We start from the raw sequence: 19481 nt of genomic DNA, 5'->3' as shown, positions 1-19481 counted from the left end.
GTATGTAAATAGCATACGCTGCCGTGAGCATGTCAGCCAAATTTTGCAGTTGTGCGCGGCGCGTGAAGCTCGCAAGCGGAGCACGAAGTCACCTTTTTCTCAAACGCTCTCTTTTCAACAGAAGCCTCTCCTCACTCTTTTTTGGGACACTTTATTGCGTGATATAGCAGGTTTCGATATGCAACTGCTGTTGGTCAATAACTGGCATAAATCAAGAAGGGTGTTTGGATCAGTGTGCTTCTTCCTACTGTTAATGTGTATATTTATTGATGCAGTTTGACAGGCTGAAGTAAGCGTAAATATGCTTTGATTCTGAATGAATACTTGTCAAACAATATTTTTATTAATTCTTCTCGAAAATTCGATAAGAATTATGTACTTGTGCTAAAAAAACATGCACTCACCAAGAATAAAAAAAAAGTAAAGAATATGATGTTTCGGGCTCCATACAGGTCCCTTGATCGCAATGAAGATATAAGAATGGGCGCGCGACTATATACGGGTGAAGTGGAGCAGCGTGCAGGTGTATGTCTCGGGAAGATTGCCCCGCATCCTGTTTATGATATAAGCATGGGTGCACAACTATTTGTGGGTGAGGTGACGCAGCGTGCGGGTGTATGTCTCGGGAAGATCATGCCGCGTCCTGTTTATAATATAAGCATGGGTGCGCAACTATTTGTGGGTGAGGTGGCGCAGCGTGCGGGTGTATGTCTCGGGAAGATTACCCCGCATCCTGTTTATGATGTAAGCATGGGTGCACAACTATTGTGTGCGGCTGTACAGTCGCAGACTAATTTTTTGGACTCCAAAAATTCAGACATGCTCAATTATTCGATCTGCTTCGCGGTACCGCCATTGTCCCCATAGACCATAATGTATAACAACTGCCGAAAGTTCGAACACCTTGCAAACTCTCGTCTGATTTTTCGGACACTCCTTGGGCCAATTCGATCAAGAGCACCATGCACCGACGCTGACCGGTGCATGGTTCGACTTCGTTGAACGCCATGTTTGTTTTGAACGGAGCCTCCTTGCTGCCCCACGAAGTGGCGCTACTGCAAATACCTGCTCATCATCATCGTTTCTGCCTGGTTCGTGCCTACAGCAGTTCCGGTCTCAGCTTAGTAAGCCATGTCAAGACAATCCAGCAGCTGATTTGTTTCTTTCTTCGTGCACGACACTGCTACAAGCGACGTCTTTCGTTTGTGCGACTGGTGTCGGCGTGACAGCGCAGTGATGTTTGCTTTGTGTGCTGTGTCAAGGTTGCAGTGATCCAACGCGGCAAATGGAAACATCACGTCAAGTGTCTAATGGTGCCGACTGTGCCCGCGCAGACTGCGCTGGGGAATGCCGGCAAGCGGGTGCTGGGAGGCCTAGGATTTGTCGGCTTCCGATGTGCTCCCTACTGACGCCAAAAATGTTCTGCCGAGACCTGCGCAGTGGTTGCATTGCGATTCCGGACACCGTCTCATTTGACAGTTTCACAGGTGCTGACACTGCTGGACTGACATACGCAGAACTCGGTGAAGGCGAGATCATTCGTCAGGTTTCTGCTGTACCGCCGGACGATGACTCCGAGTCAAAAGATGACGCACCATGTCGCATGCGGAGCGTGTACAAGCAGTGACTGTGCTTTCAGCCACCTATAGTGACCGTACAACCCTCTCCGAGTTCCAGGCTTATCTGATTGCGCGTAAACGGAACAGCATGCAATGGCGCATTCACGATTTCTTCAAGCCTACTGCCGAGCTCGAATAAGTGCGTGGAAATAAAAGATTTCCTTTTTTTTTTTTTCTTAATCTGCTTTTTCGGACACCTGTTTATTCGGATATTTCAGCAGTCCCCGTGAGGTCCGAATAAACGGTCGGCGACTGTTTGTATCGGAAAGATTACCCTGCATCTTGTTTATGACATAAGCATGGGCGTGCAACTATTTGTGGGTGAGGTGGCGCAGCATGCAATTGTATGTCTCGGAAAGATTACCCCGCGTCCTGTTTAAGGGACCCATATGGGGCCTGAAACATCATGTTCTTTATTTTTCTTTTATTCTTGATGAGTGCATGCTTTTTTGGCACCAATATGTTTCCTCACCAGACGAGTTTTCGTCGAACATTTGACTCTCAGAATTACGTACTTCCGAAAGAAGCTGACCATCGTCTTCTCATGCTTGGCTGCGCCTGCCCGTGTAGGAATTAAACTGTGGCCCCTCTGCTTATCGGTGTTGTAGCCATCTGGTCTCGCCAATTTTGACTAGTTTTGTACACTCATCTAGCCTTGAACCATGAGAAAGTTAAGAGCAGACCACATGCACGCTCACTCCTCACTCCTCGCTGCTCCTGGTTAGACACCTTAACAGACTTTGCTTCCCATTGATCTATTGATAGTGCTTCAAAATGCACGAGTTAGATGTGGCTACTATTTGTCGGTCAAGCTGGTGCAGGACAAAGCTGGAGCAGGACAAAGCATGACCAGACTGGAGCATATGAGCGCAAGCGCATTCTCAAGCCTTGTCATGCACAAAACAGACGCACTACAGTTGCATGTAGCTGCGGTCCGCTACGTAGCGTAGATATTATGGCCGCCATGGGGTGCCGCGGCAAGTCAGCTTGCTGAGTGCACTGCAGCTAACTGAAGACAACCGCATGGGCACCAAAAGTGATAGTAGCGGCTTTTACGTGAACATCCAAGATCAAATTTAAACTGGGCATTGTGGGCACACTCCACTCCGCCGTAGCCTTCACAGTGCAAGGTATTGAAGAAGAAGCAGGAGCACCACAAGAAGGATCTTGCTCGACATTTTATTTCCATTAACTATGCTTCCGCTGAACACATTGAAGTACCTTTTACGGCAAAATAATTATGAAGTAGTCTATTTTAACTAGAAATGCATTTCCCCATTTCGATATTAAGTGGTTCAGGGCCCCTTTAACATTTCAAGACACATTAGTTGCAACATGCACCATAATACATTAAATTGTATTCCCGTCATTGGTGTTTTAGATGGAAGTAAAGGGCAAATATTTGCTCAGGGGGTTTATGACATTTCTTATGTGATACTTCAAAGAAGCACCTCAAGAAGCTTGATTCAAAAGTAATAATTTGTTATTTTTAGTATAAGTAGAGAGAGTAAAAAAAAATCTGAAATAATAAAATATGAGCTTTGCTTCTAGTTCTCAACTTCTGTAAGTTAGACCTTGCAAGACAATAAATATGCAGATTTGGTGGCATGCATATTAGGCATAGCGATGTCCATGCTATGGGAGAAAGCCATGGCTTTGCAAATGTGAAAAATGGGTTAGCACTTTTGGTGCAAGGAGCATTTGTTTTTACTCGTGGCAGAAAGCCCCTGGTTCCTTTATTCACTGCATTTCTTAGGCGCTTGAAGAAACAGTTGTCATGTTTGGGAGCATGCACATGTTTGGGAGCATGCACAAGCCTCATCATACTTCATTATCGTGTTCAGTCAGCTTTTCTGTGCAAGCAAGCTAGTCTAGTTATGCACCTTGAACTGGTGCTGGAGCCTTCACATGCTTTGCACAGCACTTGTACAGTACTGTACAGTAATGAATGAGGGCATTTGCACAGGCAATGTTCAAAAAGCAAGTGATTAGACCGCTAGTCGAGCTTCTGCCAAAGGTCGGTCTGAAATCGATTGCGCGCTCTTGTGTGAGTGAAAGCTCCACGTATGGGGAAGGATTGTTTGCAATAAATTACACATACACTGTTCGAACACTGATAGATAAAAAAAAAACTCTTGGTGTGAAAAAATTGGTTGTACTTGATATTAGTCCAACAGGATCATCAAACCAATAGTACTCCTGAGCATGTACCAATGTTTGAGATGTTAAAACTACATAGACATCGGGTCGGCAAATTAGGCAACCTCACAGAAGCTTCCGTGTCTTCACTGCTGAATTATGTTGCCGAGTTGACCAAAACACAAATTTTGTGTTGTTTGATTGGGGAAGTGCTAGGAGCAATGGAAGGTAGTTTCGACGATACCTCCCGTCGAAGCTTTATTCTTCCAGTATCTCGAATGGGCCGAAAATTGTCAAATCTGACCAGTAGTGAAAGTTAAGTCGTCATTTTATACACTGCATGGCATGCCTTGTGGAAGAATTCCAACGGCATTGTTCAACAATGTATCAAAAAGTCATCTATCAAATTGATCAATTTCTTCAGGCCCGGTAAGGAAATAGTAAGGGGACCATTTCTGTAAGGGAACCATTTGTCCTCTTAGATGTTTCAGGCATGCAACAGACTATGCCATGCATAGCATGTGCATTTCTAACCACCAAACCTGCATTTGATTTGTGGGTAATTTCTCTTAATTCAACATCAAGCTGTTCTTAACAACCACTGTACTGGTACCTGTGTCCAAAACTAATATGTGTTTAATAAGTGAGCTTGGAAACTTTGTGCAGTGCTGACCTTGTGAGAACACACCGACTGGTTGAGTTTTATGCCAGAAATAGGGTATTGGACACAGTGTTGTTTCTGGCATTATAGAAGTATTCAATGATATGAGAGGCTAGCGAGTGCACTTCATTCTCTTATCACTGCATTTCTGTTCTGTTTGCTTCTCTAACCTACTAGCTCTATTTCTATAACTGTTACATAATTGGTTACATAAATGTTAGATAATCACATGTGGGTCTCCAATTATGTGGCGGCTGAGTGGTGACGAGGCACCACATTTATTTTGGGAGTCAGCCTAGCCATGAAGACATGCATGTTGACGACAGCTGAGGAATAGTTACAATGGCAACTGTCTAGCTGGGCACCGAGTGTGTTCTCTCACGCGTGACGAGCAATCTTTATCCTCATCACCATCACATTAACAGTGGCACTACACATACATATACATAAGCACACATTAGATGCAAGCAAAAGAACTTCATAAATTATGTGCAAGCAGAATTCACTCTCTTATAAACCTACTTAATCTCTGAAGGTTTCATAAGACATTACATTTCTTCAGAACAGAGTGAGTTGTTAATCCTTCTAATTGCATAAGCACAGTCAGAAAGCAATGAAATAGTCTCAGAGGCTTTGTGACAGTATTATGTTTGCGAAAGATTACGATACTCTTTGAAATAACCACAAAAGAAGGGTGGGTGATAGCTTGTCCCTTAGACACCACATTTGCCTCCTTTCAGATATTTATTTATTTATGACACCTCAAGGGCCCCAGTGGGTCATTACATAAGGGATAGGTGATGATGTAGTGACACAGTTACACTTTGATGGCAGTTTTAAAGTGGGAGTGGTTAGTTATCAAGGCAATGTAGCTGGGTATAGATTGTTGCAGTTTCAGGATGGGCATAGGAAAAAGATTGCTGAAACATTCTTGTGTGCACACGTTGAGGGTAAACAGCATTAAGATGGCTGTGGCAGATGTGACGATCTGGTCGGATGAAGTGGTTACCTGTTGAGAGGGTGTGAATGTATGATAAGGGGCAAAGATGTGCTATCTTACAGCAAGAAGTTAAAGTTGAAAAACCTAATTTAATTTCCAGTGCAGTTATGCTGATATTATAAGTGCAATTGCAGAGGATGAATATAGTTTTATGATATTGAACTGATTTACGTGTACTGGTTAGGTTTGCTTGATGTGAATCAAGGTAGTACTAGAGTACTCTAGTTTCATATGTATCAAAGTCCTGTAGGCAAGCAGTTTAACAGAATGGTTTAACAGAATGCTAGGGTAAGGCTTTGGCACACGTGATTACTTTGTTAATAGAATTTGTAATTTCGTTTATATGTAAGGTCCATGTTAATTCAGAAGAAAGACGAATTATCAGATAGTTGCCAGTTTGTTAGAGTTGAACTAGGAAGGAACAGCGCCAACTAAGACGATCACGAGAGGGAGAATGACACAGGACAAGCACCTGTGTTGGACAAGCACAATGTTGTTCTGAACCTTGTTAGAGTTATGTTGGCAATCATAAAAGCAATAGGTTGGGGTCGTGTTATTATGGTGGTAGTGGAAAGAGATTGATTGCCATCTTGTGAACATTAAGTGACATAAGCGATTTATTGCACCAGGCTTATGCTAAAAAGAGATCATGCTGTAGAATGCAGATGCTTTCGTTATTGGGTGGTATAATATGCATTCGTTAGCAAAAAGGTTTATATATTAGAAAAAAATGTCAAAAAGCAGTTCATTAATATATGTCAGAAAAAGCAGTGGTCTTAATACGGCATCCTGAGGGATACCTGGAATTACACGGCACAAGGGTGATGAAAAAGAATTAACAGTGACATACTGTTGGCGATTGATTAAAAAGGCGGAGATTCAGTTGCATGTAGAGAAGTGTAGGTTGAGTTGTGAAATCTTAAGAACTGGAAGGAGTGAAGTACTGCATTAAATGCGTTTTTGAAATCAAAACAGAGTGTCAATGGGAATGTTTAGATCCAAATGAGAATGAAAATCATGCTTGAACAGGGCAAGCTGTGTTTTGCAAGCACAAGGTCCATGCTCATTTCTTGTGTTTCGTGCGAGTTTCTTTGTGTGTGCCACCTCTTCAGTGCAATGATACACCATACAGTTTTGCAGGAGTAACCTTTTCTAAAACTGTGTTGGTTATGGGGAAAAGCTAACAGATGATAGAAACCTGGCAACTTTGGAATATAATATATTCATGATTTTGGTGTACACACTGGTAATGGGTATAGTATTATAGTTATTAGCACATGAATGGTCACATTTCTTGAAAATTGGAACAGTCTTTCCCACCCTCCAACTGAATAGTAGAATGGTTCTGGTAGCCAGAGACTGGCACTGCCTTCCATGTGGCGTCATGCATTTTTTGTGTCATTCCATGTGATGTCATGCAATTACAAGCCCTCTCTGCTCATGCAAGCATGCTAGTACAGCCTACAGCAGTACAGCACAGTTTTTTCTTCTCTGTTTTATTCATGGGACATGTGTGGCTGTCTCATAACGTGTTTCATTTTTTGCTGACATAGGTGGCTGCTGCCGAATCAATCAAAACTCGGACAGCATAGAACATGGACATTTCAATAATTGACATTGTGTAATATTTATTGTTCGTTAGTTTTTTATAATTACCACCTGTAAAGATATTTTATGAGTATCTGTCTTGTAGCGTCAGTGTTAATGTGAACTATGTGCATCGTCTAGCAACCCTGATTGTGAGGACTTCGCACATTTTTCCGGGACCTCCGGTTATGAATCTGCCATGCGTGTGGCTGTGTACCCCACTGTAAATAAATACCTGTTAGAAACATAATAGAGTTTGAAAGCAACAGAATGGTTCATAACAGAATTGAAATAATATGGTTACAACAGAGTCAATTAGTCAGTGGTGGCCAAGGATGCGATCCATTCTGAAGGGGCCACTTATCATTCGGCCAGCACTCTTGCCGCTTTGCATCCCATATCAGTGGAAGTGAACTTAGATGGGACATAGAAACAGATGGAGCACAGTGGCAAGGTGCTGCATCCCGATATCAGAGAAAATGGAAGGGTGCGTGCATGCGCCTGTCTAGACTGAAAGTCCCAACAACTTAAAGTTACACTGCTGGCCAATGGCAAACGGGGAACTACTGCCAGTCAAAATGGGCTATCATGTACACTTTCTGCTGGCCCGATGTCCTCAAGCCCCATGCTCCAAGCCCGGTGCCTCAAGCAGGTGCCCAAATCCCACAGAAGGTTGGTCAGTAGGGCAGCCCGCTGACCCATTGTGGGCAGACTGGCAACCGAGTGACAGGCCAACTGCCTCTTTGCCCAGGCAAGAGACAAGAGAGTTGGAAATTTCCAGAATGGCAAATGTTCTGCAAATACCTGAATTGCCACAGTTACTGTGCATATTCATTGCATGCCCACCATGGTAGCTCAGCAGTTATTGCATACTTCTGCTTAGTACAAGGTCGCAGGTTCGATTCTTGGCCGAAATGCTTGCGTTCTGGATTTCAGTGCACACTAGAGCCCCTCACAAGTTTTCGGTATCACAAACAACCTCTTCCTAGTGCACAGATCACTCAGTCACAATCACCTGTATAGAATATCCCAACAAATGCTGCAAAAGAGATAAATTTGAAACAAACTCTTGCACACTTCTTGGTGTGGGCCATTTCACCACCTGTCATTTTGAATGGCAATGTTGTACCTTGTTGCATCCCATTGGTCAAATGACTGTTTGCAAAACTCCTATGACAAATTTCTCTACACAACAAAAATTATTTCCTTGGCTACTGAAGCAGAGATTACATGCACCACCAGTTCCTTTTAGCGTGAGCTAGGCGCACACCTCGTTTCCGCATACACCTGCTGGAATACATTCCATATTTACACAGGCTACAGCATTTGATTTCCCTGTATCTGAATATCAGTTTCAATTTCAGCTTATTTCTTTAATAAGTGGATATACATGTTTACATAAGTATACAGAAGGAGGTCCCACAGCATGTGGTTGAAAGGGGACCTCCTGTCAGAAAATATATACGTTAGAGCAAATATACAGCATAAAACAGCAATATAGTAGTCTCAAAGTGGAAGGTTATGCAAAGTAAATGTAGTACAAACTGCAAAGTAATATAAAGTCAATAACTAGTCGTAGAATTAAAATAGTAGTTAAGGCATTCGTAACAGAACAAACCAAAAATATTTATAAATGCTACAAATGAAAAAAAAAAACTAGAAAAAAGGAAAAACGAAAAATAAATGGGCAGGAGTGAAGTGAGTAGCTTAGTGGATTACTTTGGCTATCTAGTAGAAAAATGAATAATGTTTTCTTGAAGAAACCTAAAGACGAAGAGCGCTTGACATCTGTAGTTGGATACAACTTGACAAAAAAGGGGAGGCCCCCCCCCAGATGACTGAAGCGCGACGTCCGATTGCCTCCGCGACTAAAATAATCCCGCTCAAAAAATCGTGCTTCTGAAACGCGCAATTCTTGGTATAAATAAAGACTTTTGTATTTTGATGACTAGTTTAGTAGAGCTCTCATGTGCTACAGCACATGCCGGATCGCGACAGAAAAATAACCCCGTGCCTTCCACAACGCTGCCCGTTGTCTGCTCTTTAGCTTCATTGCAAGTAACAAAAGTAGAAAGAGCAGCTCTGCATGGCTTTTGCACTTGTTTACATGTACACGGCACATTTACTACTCCTGTTCCGAGCTTCAAATGAATCAGTTGCTATTGAACAAGTACTTATATAAAACAATGCATTTGTCGCAACCATTACAAACTCAAGATGCTCGGTGTCAGCGAAAGCACAGTGTTCAAGGTGAGGAGGGAGGTCAAAGCTTCGCATATTTCGGGTGGCAAACTGTTGACGCCCTCGCGAAAGCACCCACGAAATGCGGAGAAAAGAAGACTCAGCATGAAGTATGACACGTTGTGCGCTCCGAGGTCGTGTGCACAATTTCTTTCGCCGCAACGAGATACCGACGGTCGAGAAGATCACTAAGGAGTTCTCGAAGCGTATGTGGTGTTATGTTTGTGTCCTGGGATTTGCCTGATGGAAGGCCAGTGCTATGGTGTGTCGACTGTGGAGGCAGCATTCATCCTCGCATGGTGCCTGCTTCGGGCACATGACTACGTGCACGGCTCGGGTTTCCTCGCGGCTGCACGGCGTCCACGATGGAAGCGGCCACTGGATCACGGACTGCTATTCGGCCCCTCCCCGTGCCGGCAGCAATGCAACCCCCCCCCCCCCCCCCCCCCCTCCTCTGTCCGGCGACACTTGCACCACGAACGACTCCCACTGTGTTTGGGACGGTTTCCAAAGGAGGGCTGTGTTTCGACCCTGTGCCTTACAGTTGGTTCTCTTTGTCCTATGCGGGCCATAAAACTTCCCCGGCGCACCATTCTGACCGACCGCCAGATCGGCCCGACGCCGCAGCGTGGTTCGAGGAAGCGCTGGCCACCGAGAGCGGCGTTTGGACCACGGAGGCTGCCCGGACCCTCTCTCTTTCTCGACCTTGTTTCGTCCTTAGGGACTGTCTGGGGAATCTGGGGACTGAGGGGTGTTATTTAACCAGCTTGCAGCTTCTCTGTTGGTCTCTCTCCTGATAACGACGACAACATGTAAACATTGTATAAGGAATTCTTCGCCGAGAAAGCTCTCCTCATCTCTGACTCTGCATGAAGTGGGGTCCAGACCTCCTGCCGGCCACACATACCTCACACATGCAACAATGGATCTCCCATCACTGAAGCGGTGTACTGTGCGTCGCCTGCTTGTCAAGATCTGATCCAAGCATGAGAAGAGGAGCCACAATTCGCTGCTTATCGACCGGGATGACATCACTGAATGGCGGAATTGCTACCTTCGTGACGTGGAGTGCTACTGGCAGAAGGCCGAAAGATCTTTTTCCTGGACGAGACATGGGTGACGGCGGGACACACTGGGTCGATCGTGTAGACAGACACCGTGGTGCAGAAGCGTGGACGCCTATACGCTCAAGCAAAATGGCCTGTCGACGGGTCTGAAACAACCTTCTGGAAAAGGCCAGCACCTGATTGTGGCGCACATCGGCAGCGAGGATGGCTTCGTCAACGGCTGCTTAGATATATTCCGAGGCCAAAAAATAGGTGACTACCACGAGGAAATGGACGGCAATCGCTTCGAGGGATGGTTTAATGACGTTCTGCAGAAGTTGCCTGCTGGTAGCGTCATTGTTTTGAACAATGCACCTTACCATTCCCTGCGAGAACAGAAATTGCCGACGACAACTTGAAAGAAGGAAAAAATACAGGAGTCGCTCAAAAGCAAAAACATCACCTACAGTGAAAAGATGGTTAAAAAGCAGCTGCTTGAGTTGGTAGCATCTGTAAAGCCACGCTTTCTGAGCTACATCGTAGACAATGCAGCTGAAAGGGCCGGTTGTATTGTACTCAGGCTCCCACCGTACCACTGCGAATTTAATCCTATCGAGCTCGTGTGGGCAAAGGTGAAAAATGGCATCGCTGCGGACAACAGAGACTTCCAGCTGTCCACGGTCAAAGACGACTTGAGGGAAAAAATCAAACACGTAATGGCGGAAGATTGGAGGAAGAACATTCACCACGTGATGGACCTGGAGGCAAAGTTCAGGCTTGATACGTCTGGAAGTGACCGCATCCAACCCATCATCGTCCAACTGGGTGAAGATGACAGTGAAGAAAGCAACTCCGACTGCGAGCTGTTTGGCATAGAGCCACTCGATGAAGCATAACAGCTTCTTATTAACGAAAGAACAGCCCTTATTGGGGCTACCAAAATTTTGCCGGTGGGTTCGCAGCAGCCAAGCATTCTCCCGTGACCTCTCAAATAAATAAGCAATTCATTTGGTGACATAATCCTTTTAATGGAAGCCCAATTCTGAAGAAGCAATGTCCTGCACAGATCATGCTCAATATAAGTATTAGCATGGAAACGTGCTGAAATGCTGGAAAATCTGAATGCAAATACAGTTATTAACCCTGAATAACTATGTGGGGCCCAAAATGCTCATTCGGGCAGTCGAGGGCACGCTTGAAAGGCACCATTAGCAGTCTGCACGTCAAAGCGCAGTCAAGCCGTCGCCACTGTTGGTGAAACGGTAGCAATCAACGCGAAAATGACAGCCATTGTTTGAAGCTTGCATGCAAACACACATTCATGTGGTGGCATTGTTTATTTTGGTTATCTGGCCCAGGCAAGTAATGCAAATAAGAGAACAATTATCAAACATCATTAGCTTAGTGAGGCCTAGAAAACTCATTTGGGTAGCTATTAATAGCAGTAGTTGAGGGCACGCTTGAAAGGCACCATTTGTAGTCTGCACATCAAATCACAGTCATGCCACAGCCATTGTTGTATTTGTTTATTGGACCGGGCAAGTAACACCAATGTAAGCACAATTATTCACCCTGAATAGCTCTGCTAGCATTGTTTGTACTAAAAAATGCTGAGTGAAGTTGAATGTGTTTTATTGAGGCAATTATTTAATTCACAAGCCATTGGCATAGCGATCGATGGCCAGGTTCAGAAAATGACATTTGTGAAGTAATAAATGGTGAAAGTTGCAAAAGCTCTCAGTGCACTGCTTTGCTGGGCTCCATTCACTGAAAAATGTCTTTTCAACGACGAAAGCGTCAGGCAGGAAATGACACCCCATTGCACAATGTTATTCGTGTTGAAAATGTTTACCGTCATATGTGATGAGCAGTGAAACCGTCTGTTTACTAAGACTGAATGCATGAAAAATGCAACAGCATAGCAAGGTGTTGTTTCGCAATATGCAGACTTTCATGTGCACTTCTGGCGAGCTGCCACATGCACTGATGCATAAACATGAACAGAGGTAAGAGGCAAAGTTACTGTGCAACCCACATGACGCTTTTAAGAAAATGTATCTCTAAACCTTTGTTTTCATAGGCAATCAAAATTTGTTTTGAGCAAGTTGGTTAATCACATTGCAGCAACAACACAAGAAGCAAGGACAGAAAACGCAGCAAGTAGGCAGATTGAGAAGACGAGCTAGACCAGTGAGAAAAGTTTTAATGAGATGGAAGAGGCCAGCCCTGCAGTGTACAGGGGTTAGTGCTTTGAATGAGATTGGTTAATGAAAACCTGTAAAGACTTTGCTGAAAGAAAACTAGCAAAAACAAACGATAATATAAAATGAAAGGACAGAAATAAGAGTAAGCGCAAACACGCATGGAAGCAGGCACGTATTCACATACAAACGCGAAAGCTCAAAAACTCAAATATAAAGAAATGTGGGAAATAAAAAAAAAATTGACAAACGCAAGAAAACATACACGCATGTACAAACAGACACGGGTAGAGGTATTATAGGGGCGGGTTCACAAGCTGCTGTGTCTACCTTCTCGTATGTTATTATTATTTTTTTTAACCGTTCTCTTAACACTTCTTGGGAATTTTTAATTGCGGCATATCACGAGAATCGAAAAGCAGCGTGAAGCTATGTTGTGGGAAACCATATCGAGTGCTGGCAACACAACTTATGCATGACTGTGCCACAGCGCGCATTCTACAGCTTACGCGCGCGGTGAGCACTGGTGGAAAGCAATCAATCGACGGTGCTACACAACGCTCGAACACCGCCATTAGACGCTCGGCTATCTCACTGCTGACAATGATCATTCACGCTTAGTTGATGGCGACAAATCTTTGCGTTGGAGATTTCTTTTGCAAATATTTTCTGTTGAGACACTCGTAGGTTTGTTTCATGCGCGCACGCTTTTCTCATTTCTCTTGAGAATGGTTTTGCTCCATCACTTCACCCCGTCCGACAAGAAACGCAGCTACACAGTACACGAACACACCCACCGCTGGCAGTAGGCACCAGGCTTTGGCAAACTTCTCTCATTGTAACTTCACTCGGGAGCGAAATAAAAAAGACATGGAACAAACAGGCAGGATGGGTGTTTGCTGCAGTCGCCGTGGGATCCTGTTTTCAGGCAAAGCGTAGCGCAGCGTCAGCGATGCTTGCTGCAATGTTTCTTCGCCGGATCACGGCTTAGAATAAACGCACGCGGCACAAATGCCGCATCATAAGCTCGCAGTAATATTTCCGGCATGATAGACAATCACAAACAGTTTGGGAATTCACTGGGACGAGGCGTTTACGCGCACAGCCGACTTGGCCCAGTTCGAAGCCCGGGCGGCCATCTTCTCCGACGGCGGGGTCACCGACTGTCCGGCTCATGGCGTCGGTCCAGAGTGCGCGCCCATTGGTGGATGTTTGTGTGCATCCGCCTCGGAGGAGTAAACGCCCCCTTTTTTCTAAAGTTGTATCCGACTATAGTGGGAGGCTTTTCCAAGTAGATAATGCTGCGAAATATGCAGATTGTTTTCCATAATTAGTATGTATTAGTGGCAATAAGAAATTGTTGTCAGCTGCAAATCTTGTGCAGTTTAAGTTAACCAAAGTAGCCTCAGAAAATATATTTACTGGGGGAGGATTACGTGTTACCCTAAATAACATTACGGCTAATTTATATTTAACAAGATTAATTATTGAAAGTATTCTGTGGTTGTGAAGCATATCAGAAGCACTGCAGTAGAATGAGCTGAATGACAATATCCGGATGGCTTGATTCTGCAAATACTGTAGTGGTGCTATATAAGTTGGATATGTGTTACCCCACGCTGTAATGCAATAATTGAGATGGCTCTGAATAAAAGAGTAATACAAGGTTAGCAATGTTGGTTTGCTAAAATAATACCTAGCTTTAAGTAAAATTCTAATACCGGGATAAAATTTGCGCTTCATATAGGTGATATTCTTTGTAAATTTTAAGTTTGAGTCAATAATTATGCCAAGAAATGAGCATTCATTAACTGCACTGATGTCAAGAGAGTTTAGGTTGACAGTGGGAATGAATTCTGGTGTCCGATGATTCGAATGAAAAAGCATAGGAGATGTTTTGGTAGGATTTATTCTTATCAAGTTAAGGTGGCACCACGTTAAAATATTTTTAAGGTCAGTGTTTAGCTTAGTAGCCAGAGAAGTTAGTGAACGATCGGTTGCAAGTAATGTGGCATCATCAGCGTAAAGGAAGGCCTCAGTTTCTGATAAACAACTGGGTAAATCATTTATATAAAGCAGGAATAGTAGTGGGCCAAGTATAGACCCCTGTGGGATCCCTTTATTGGTTATTCTGAAATTAGAAAGTGAGGAACTAAAATAGCTTGTTGTCTATCTGTTGGGCAACATTTTATAAGTGCTAGTGCTGGGCCATCGACTCATACTGCCCGTAGTTTAGCAAGTAAGATGACGTGGTTTATGGATTCAAATGCTTTTGATAGATCTATAAAAACTGATCCTGTGTAGAAACCGGCATCTATAGCGCTTTTCATTTTATCCGTGAAAGAACGTATAGCACAGTCAGTCGAGGACCTGCCCTGAAGCCAAATTGATTTGGCAAAAGAACATTAAATTTTGAGAAGTATTTGGTTAAGCGCTCTTCAATACATTTTTTGATAACCTTGCTACAGGAAGGAAGAATAGCAATAGGGCGATAATTAGAAATGTAGGAGGGGTCAGCCTTTTTAAATACTGGAATAATTTTTGCTTTCTTTAGTTGACTTGGAAATACTCTAGTCTTAAAAATCAAATTGGTAACACGAAACAATGGGCGAGCAATAAGATGAGCTACTGATTTCATATTAATGGAACTGATTTTGTCCAGACCTGCTCTGTAATTTTTAAATCATGTATGACATTGATGATTTCACCTGGGCCAGTTGGAAATAGGTACAGTGATTGTAAGCATCACTGAAATGATAGCTGAGTATCAGTGGTATGATAAGAGGCATGGTCACAGAAAAACTCATTAAATGCGTTCACAATTTTTTCTGGTTGTTTATACGTGGCATATGATGAATGAAGCTTACTTATTGGTTTAGCCCGATGGGGTCGGTTCAAGAAGGAATTTATTATTTTCTACTGTCGTTTTGAATCTGTACCAGCTTCAGCTATTCTGAATTCGTAATAATTTCTTTTCGCCACCTTGAGCAGCCTGTTTAGCATGTTACAATAGATATTATAGTGAGTTTTGAGTCGAATGTTAAAAGGGCGTTTAACTTTTCGGTACAGGTTATCTTTTTTGCATAGGCCAGTTAGTAGATCATTGGTTAACCAAGGGTTCTGTAACACTGGGACATGTCTTCTGCTTTTTACAAAGCTTGTAGAATTAGTGATACATTTTTTTATTCTCTCCTAAAAGTCATTAAATGCAGATTCAGTGTTTGACTCTGAATACAAAGAACACCAATTTAGCTCACCAACGCGAGCGATGAAGTCTTTATTAATCGCAGCTTTCTAGACTTCCTGACAAGGTTTATATAATTGATAAGGAAGTTTAAAAAAGACAGGAAAGTGGTCAGTGATGTTAATTTCAAGTACACCGCAAACTGGAGGACACATAAGGTTGGAAAATATGTGGCCTGTTAAAGGTGGGGGAAGCCCCTAAACAAAATCTAGTTGCTTTGTCCTTGTGTCGTTCTTGCGCTATGTATACCAGTTTACGGAAGGGAAATCAATGATTCGAAGCCAAATCTGTGATAGCAGTTAGCGTAGGCAGTAGTAGTAGCGCTGCAGTCATACAAAAGATGGATGTTAATGTCACCAAGAAGCACAACATCATTCTTTCCTGAAGACAAATTACCAAGTATAGTGTTCAGATCATTGCCAAAAGCAGATATTGAAGTTGAAGGTTCGACAGGGTGGAGTGGGAGGTGCACTAAAAAACTCAAAGTGGTCGAAATTAACCAGGAGACTCCTACTACATGGTCACTCATAGCTCAACTGTGATTTGGGTCATAGCAGCCATTAAATAATTAATGACATTACGACATGACCAATGTGAAAAGTTCCCATGTAGCTTGGAATGCCTTGTAAAACAAATGTGAATGCTGTGCTTGTTTTTAGGTCTACCAGCAGAGAGCAGAAGAGGACAAGAGGCGCTACCATGACGACATGATTGACTGGGAAATGTGCATGCAGCAGACTGGAAATTCACAAATTCTTCAAGAATATTTTCAAGAAACGAATAGTGCTGATAATGTAAAAAAGCACCTGGCTAAGAGGCTAACACAGTGTGAAGAAAGCTTAGGAGGATGAGAAGTGCTGCCAGGAACACCTGCTGAAAATGTTACAAAAACTGGTAATGCAAAAAATAGTTGTTGCTTCATTGGCATGTGGTGATATTCTTTTTAAATCTTGAAACTGGACCTTTCTGTTATGTCACCATCATGTTGACCATACCACCACTTCATTCTCAGCTTCAGCCCAACAATAAACAAATAAGAGCAAAACTTTGCCCACCACTGTCATTGGGGATCAAACTCATCTCCATGCAATAATGTACATTTGGGAGCTGGACTTGCTAACCAGTGAACTATCAAGTTTTATGCTTTGCAATATGTGCAAGGTTTTGTGCATCATGCAGGCTTCAAGTGGTGGTATGTGCATGTATTGCTGGGGCCACAGCAGGCTAATTGTTGCAAAGACTGCATTGCGAAGGAGTTTTTTTTTTTTTTTTTTTTTTTAGAAGATGGCTGTGCCCACTATTGGAGCTTGCTGTTGTCACAGTAAATGAGCATATTATTCTGGACATATCTTTTGTAAATGTTGATCCTGTGTATCAGCTCAATGAATAAACTTTTTTTATGGGAAGCCTGAAAGGGTGCTCACTGAAAAGAGAAATACAGCACAGGACTAATCTCCTGCAGTTAGCTTTTGCATCTATTGTCTACAAAACCATGTGCAAATATAGTTAAACCTCGATATAATGAAGTCGGTAAAATCGGCAGTTTGCGTCGTTATATCGAAATTTTGTTATATTTAAATTCAATCTTTTATGCAAAAATTACAGTTGCCGATAAATTTTTCTTCCACGGAAGGGGCTACAAGTTATCTAAATTATTTTCCGAATTATTGGGCAATCGGAAAAAGCAACCTCGAATGGGAAAAAGAAATTTTGTTGAATTTCAGAGTCGGTGATGAAAGATACGGTTTCATGCCGTGTCGACATCTTTATATCGGCGGTACAAAGCGAAGGCAGCATTGCTTTCGCGTCCACTCCGCCCCCGTATCTGTTAAGGGCCGTTTATAGTCCGACGTAACGGCCGCGCGCGCGCACGCTACGTCACGTCGGCGCACCGGCGCAGCCAACGTAAACCGGCGGCTTCCGACGCGCCCCGACGGGCCCGGCGCCGATATGGCTCGTGAGCCATTCGCGCGTCGGACATAAGGCTCGTTTATAGTCCGACGTTATCGACGCGTGGCCGAGCGTCGTTCGCGGTCAGTCACGCTACGTCAGTTGCGCTGCGCCAGCCGAGATTCCATCCCCTCTATACTTCAACACGCGCGCCGTCGGCTGCTATCTTCAGAGCATGCGCAGATCGTTCGCCAAGTCGCGCGCCGTCCGCAAAAGCCGCCTGCGGAGTTGTGTTGGTGCCTTTTTCTTCGCGCGCAATGCATTGTGGTGCGAGAGTTCCGCCGACTCCGACGCGCGAATGGCTCAGGAGCCATGTCAGCGCCGGGCCCGTCGGGGCGCGTCGGAAGCCGCCAGTTACGTTGGCTGCGCCGGTGCGCCCGACTATCGAGGGGTCGTTTTCGCCGACGTGACGTAGCGTGCGCGCGCGCGTGCTTTACGTCGGACTATAAACGGCCCTATAGGGTCGCGCGCAGTGGAACGTCGCTATTCTGAAAAGTGCCGGCAATGCTGGGAGCGAATGCATCGCCTGCCTGTCGCTTCAACGCGCCTCCGAAACTCGAGATTCCGCAACGTCCAGCACTACACGCGCGGGAGGTCATCGCACGGCGACACGTGATCGCGGCTCGCCCAGTCATTGCGCACGCGGCAGATTACCTCTAAAAAGCGGCGCTCTGGCTGCGTATGCTCTCAGCCACGTTGACAGCCATGCGCAGCCACGGACGTGCTAGAAAAGGAGAACCTAGAAACGTAGAAAAGGAGACGGACGCGCCATAGTGACGTATGTTTGCACTACAGCCGTCACTAGCGTCAAACACGTCACTGGCACCGTAGTGACACGTTTCTAGGGCGGTGTAGTTGTGACCGTCGTCATGTTAGGTGTGCACACAGGGCACGTGACGATGCGTGCCATGTTTGCAAACTATGCGTCTTTTATGCTCCATGAAGAGCTGCTGCGGAAGGATGTCAGCTAGTGTATAATGATCGTCATTGGTCGCTTTGGTGTACTGTTATTTAGACCTCATGTTTGTGCAGACTCAATTTCACGGCATCGCGACATTAAAGCAAGCTTCTCTCCGAAAACGGTCATCAATCGGCGCTTAAAGTCTCCTTTCCGTGTAGAGGGGGGGTCCTCATAGGGCGGCGACCAATATATATATATATATAAAGTGAAGCGTTCCATCGCACGATCCGGGGCAGTGAAACATGGGAAAGAATAGAAGCACGTAAAAAAAAATACCAGGATTTTACTGACATTTCGGCCGGTCCTCGGCCGAAGCGTCATTAAAGGGCCCCTGAAACGGTTCGGACAAATTTTGTAGACGCGTAGGGTACAGCTTAAGTAGAACATTCGCACCACAATTTAAGTGAAGCGTTACGTATTAATGGAGCTACAAGCGATTAGAAGTTACCCTCCTCCCCAGTCATGCTTTTCCTCCTCAACTCGTTCGCCGAGCGAGCGGGGCTAAGCTCCGCCTTCACTGGTCCTGCGTCACGATGCGACGTCAAATCGTCCACTTCCGTTTGTTTTGAAGCCCGCCCGCGCGAAACCTCTCCGCTAACCGCTTGGCTGTCGACCCCAAGCGAGAGCTATCGAAGCAGCGTGCGTTGCGAGCATTCTGTCGTAGCGCCGAACGTGTCTGGTATTCCGTTAGCCACAGGCAAGCTGGTCATATCGGCAAATGACTGGAGACATTAACTCAAGCTGATGAAGGAACTTTGGCGCAGACGTACGTGAGCGGCCTGATCGGTCTGCACGGTCCAGACACTTGTTGGCGCAGCGCTTAACCAGCCAA

The 19481-nt window shown here is 44.5% G+C and overlaps 1 protein-coding gene across 4 annotated transcripts in view; it reads left to right on the top strand.

The window, feature by feature from the left end:
- Positions 1-17144, top strand: part of LOC126548514 (transcription factor A, mitochondrial-like) — a 41275-nt gene extending 24131 nt beyond the window's left edge. For all 4 annotated transcript variants that reach the window (XR_011895964.1, XM_050196734.3, XM_055063450.2 and 1 more), the window contains one exon: positions 16398-17144. Coding sequence is in view for 3 of the 4 variants with exons in the window: in XM_050196734.3 (XP_050052691.1) it covers positions 16398-16589 (192 nt within the window). In the remaining variant the exon portion in view is untranslated. The remainder of the gene's footprint in view (positions 1-16397) is intronic.
- Positions 17145-19481: the final 2337 nt, after the last annotated feature.

Source organism: Dermacentor andersoni, chromosome 1, assembly GCF_023375885.2.
Source record: "Dermacentor andersoni chromosome 1, qqDerAnde1_hic_scaffold, whole genome shotgun sequence".
Taxonomy (NCBI): domain Eukaryota; kingdom Metazoa; phylum Arthropoda; class Arachnida; order Ixodida; family Ixodidae; genus Dermacentor; species Dermacentor andersoni.
The sequence above is the reverse complement of the archived record's forward strand: the minus strand, read 5'-3'. Positions and strand labels throughout refer to the sequence as shown.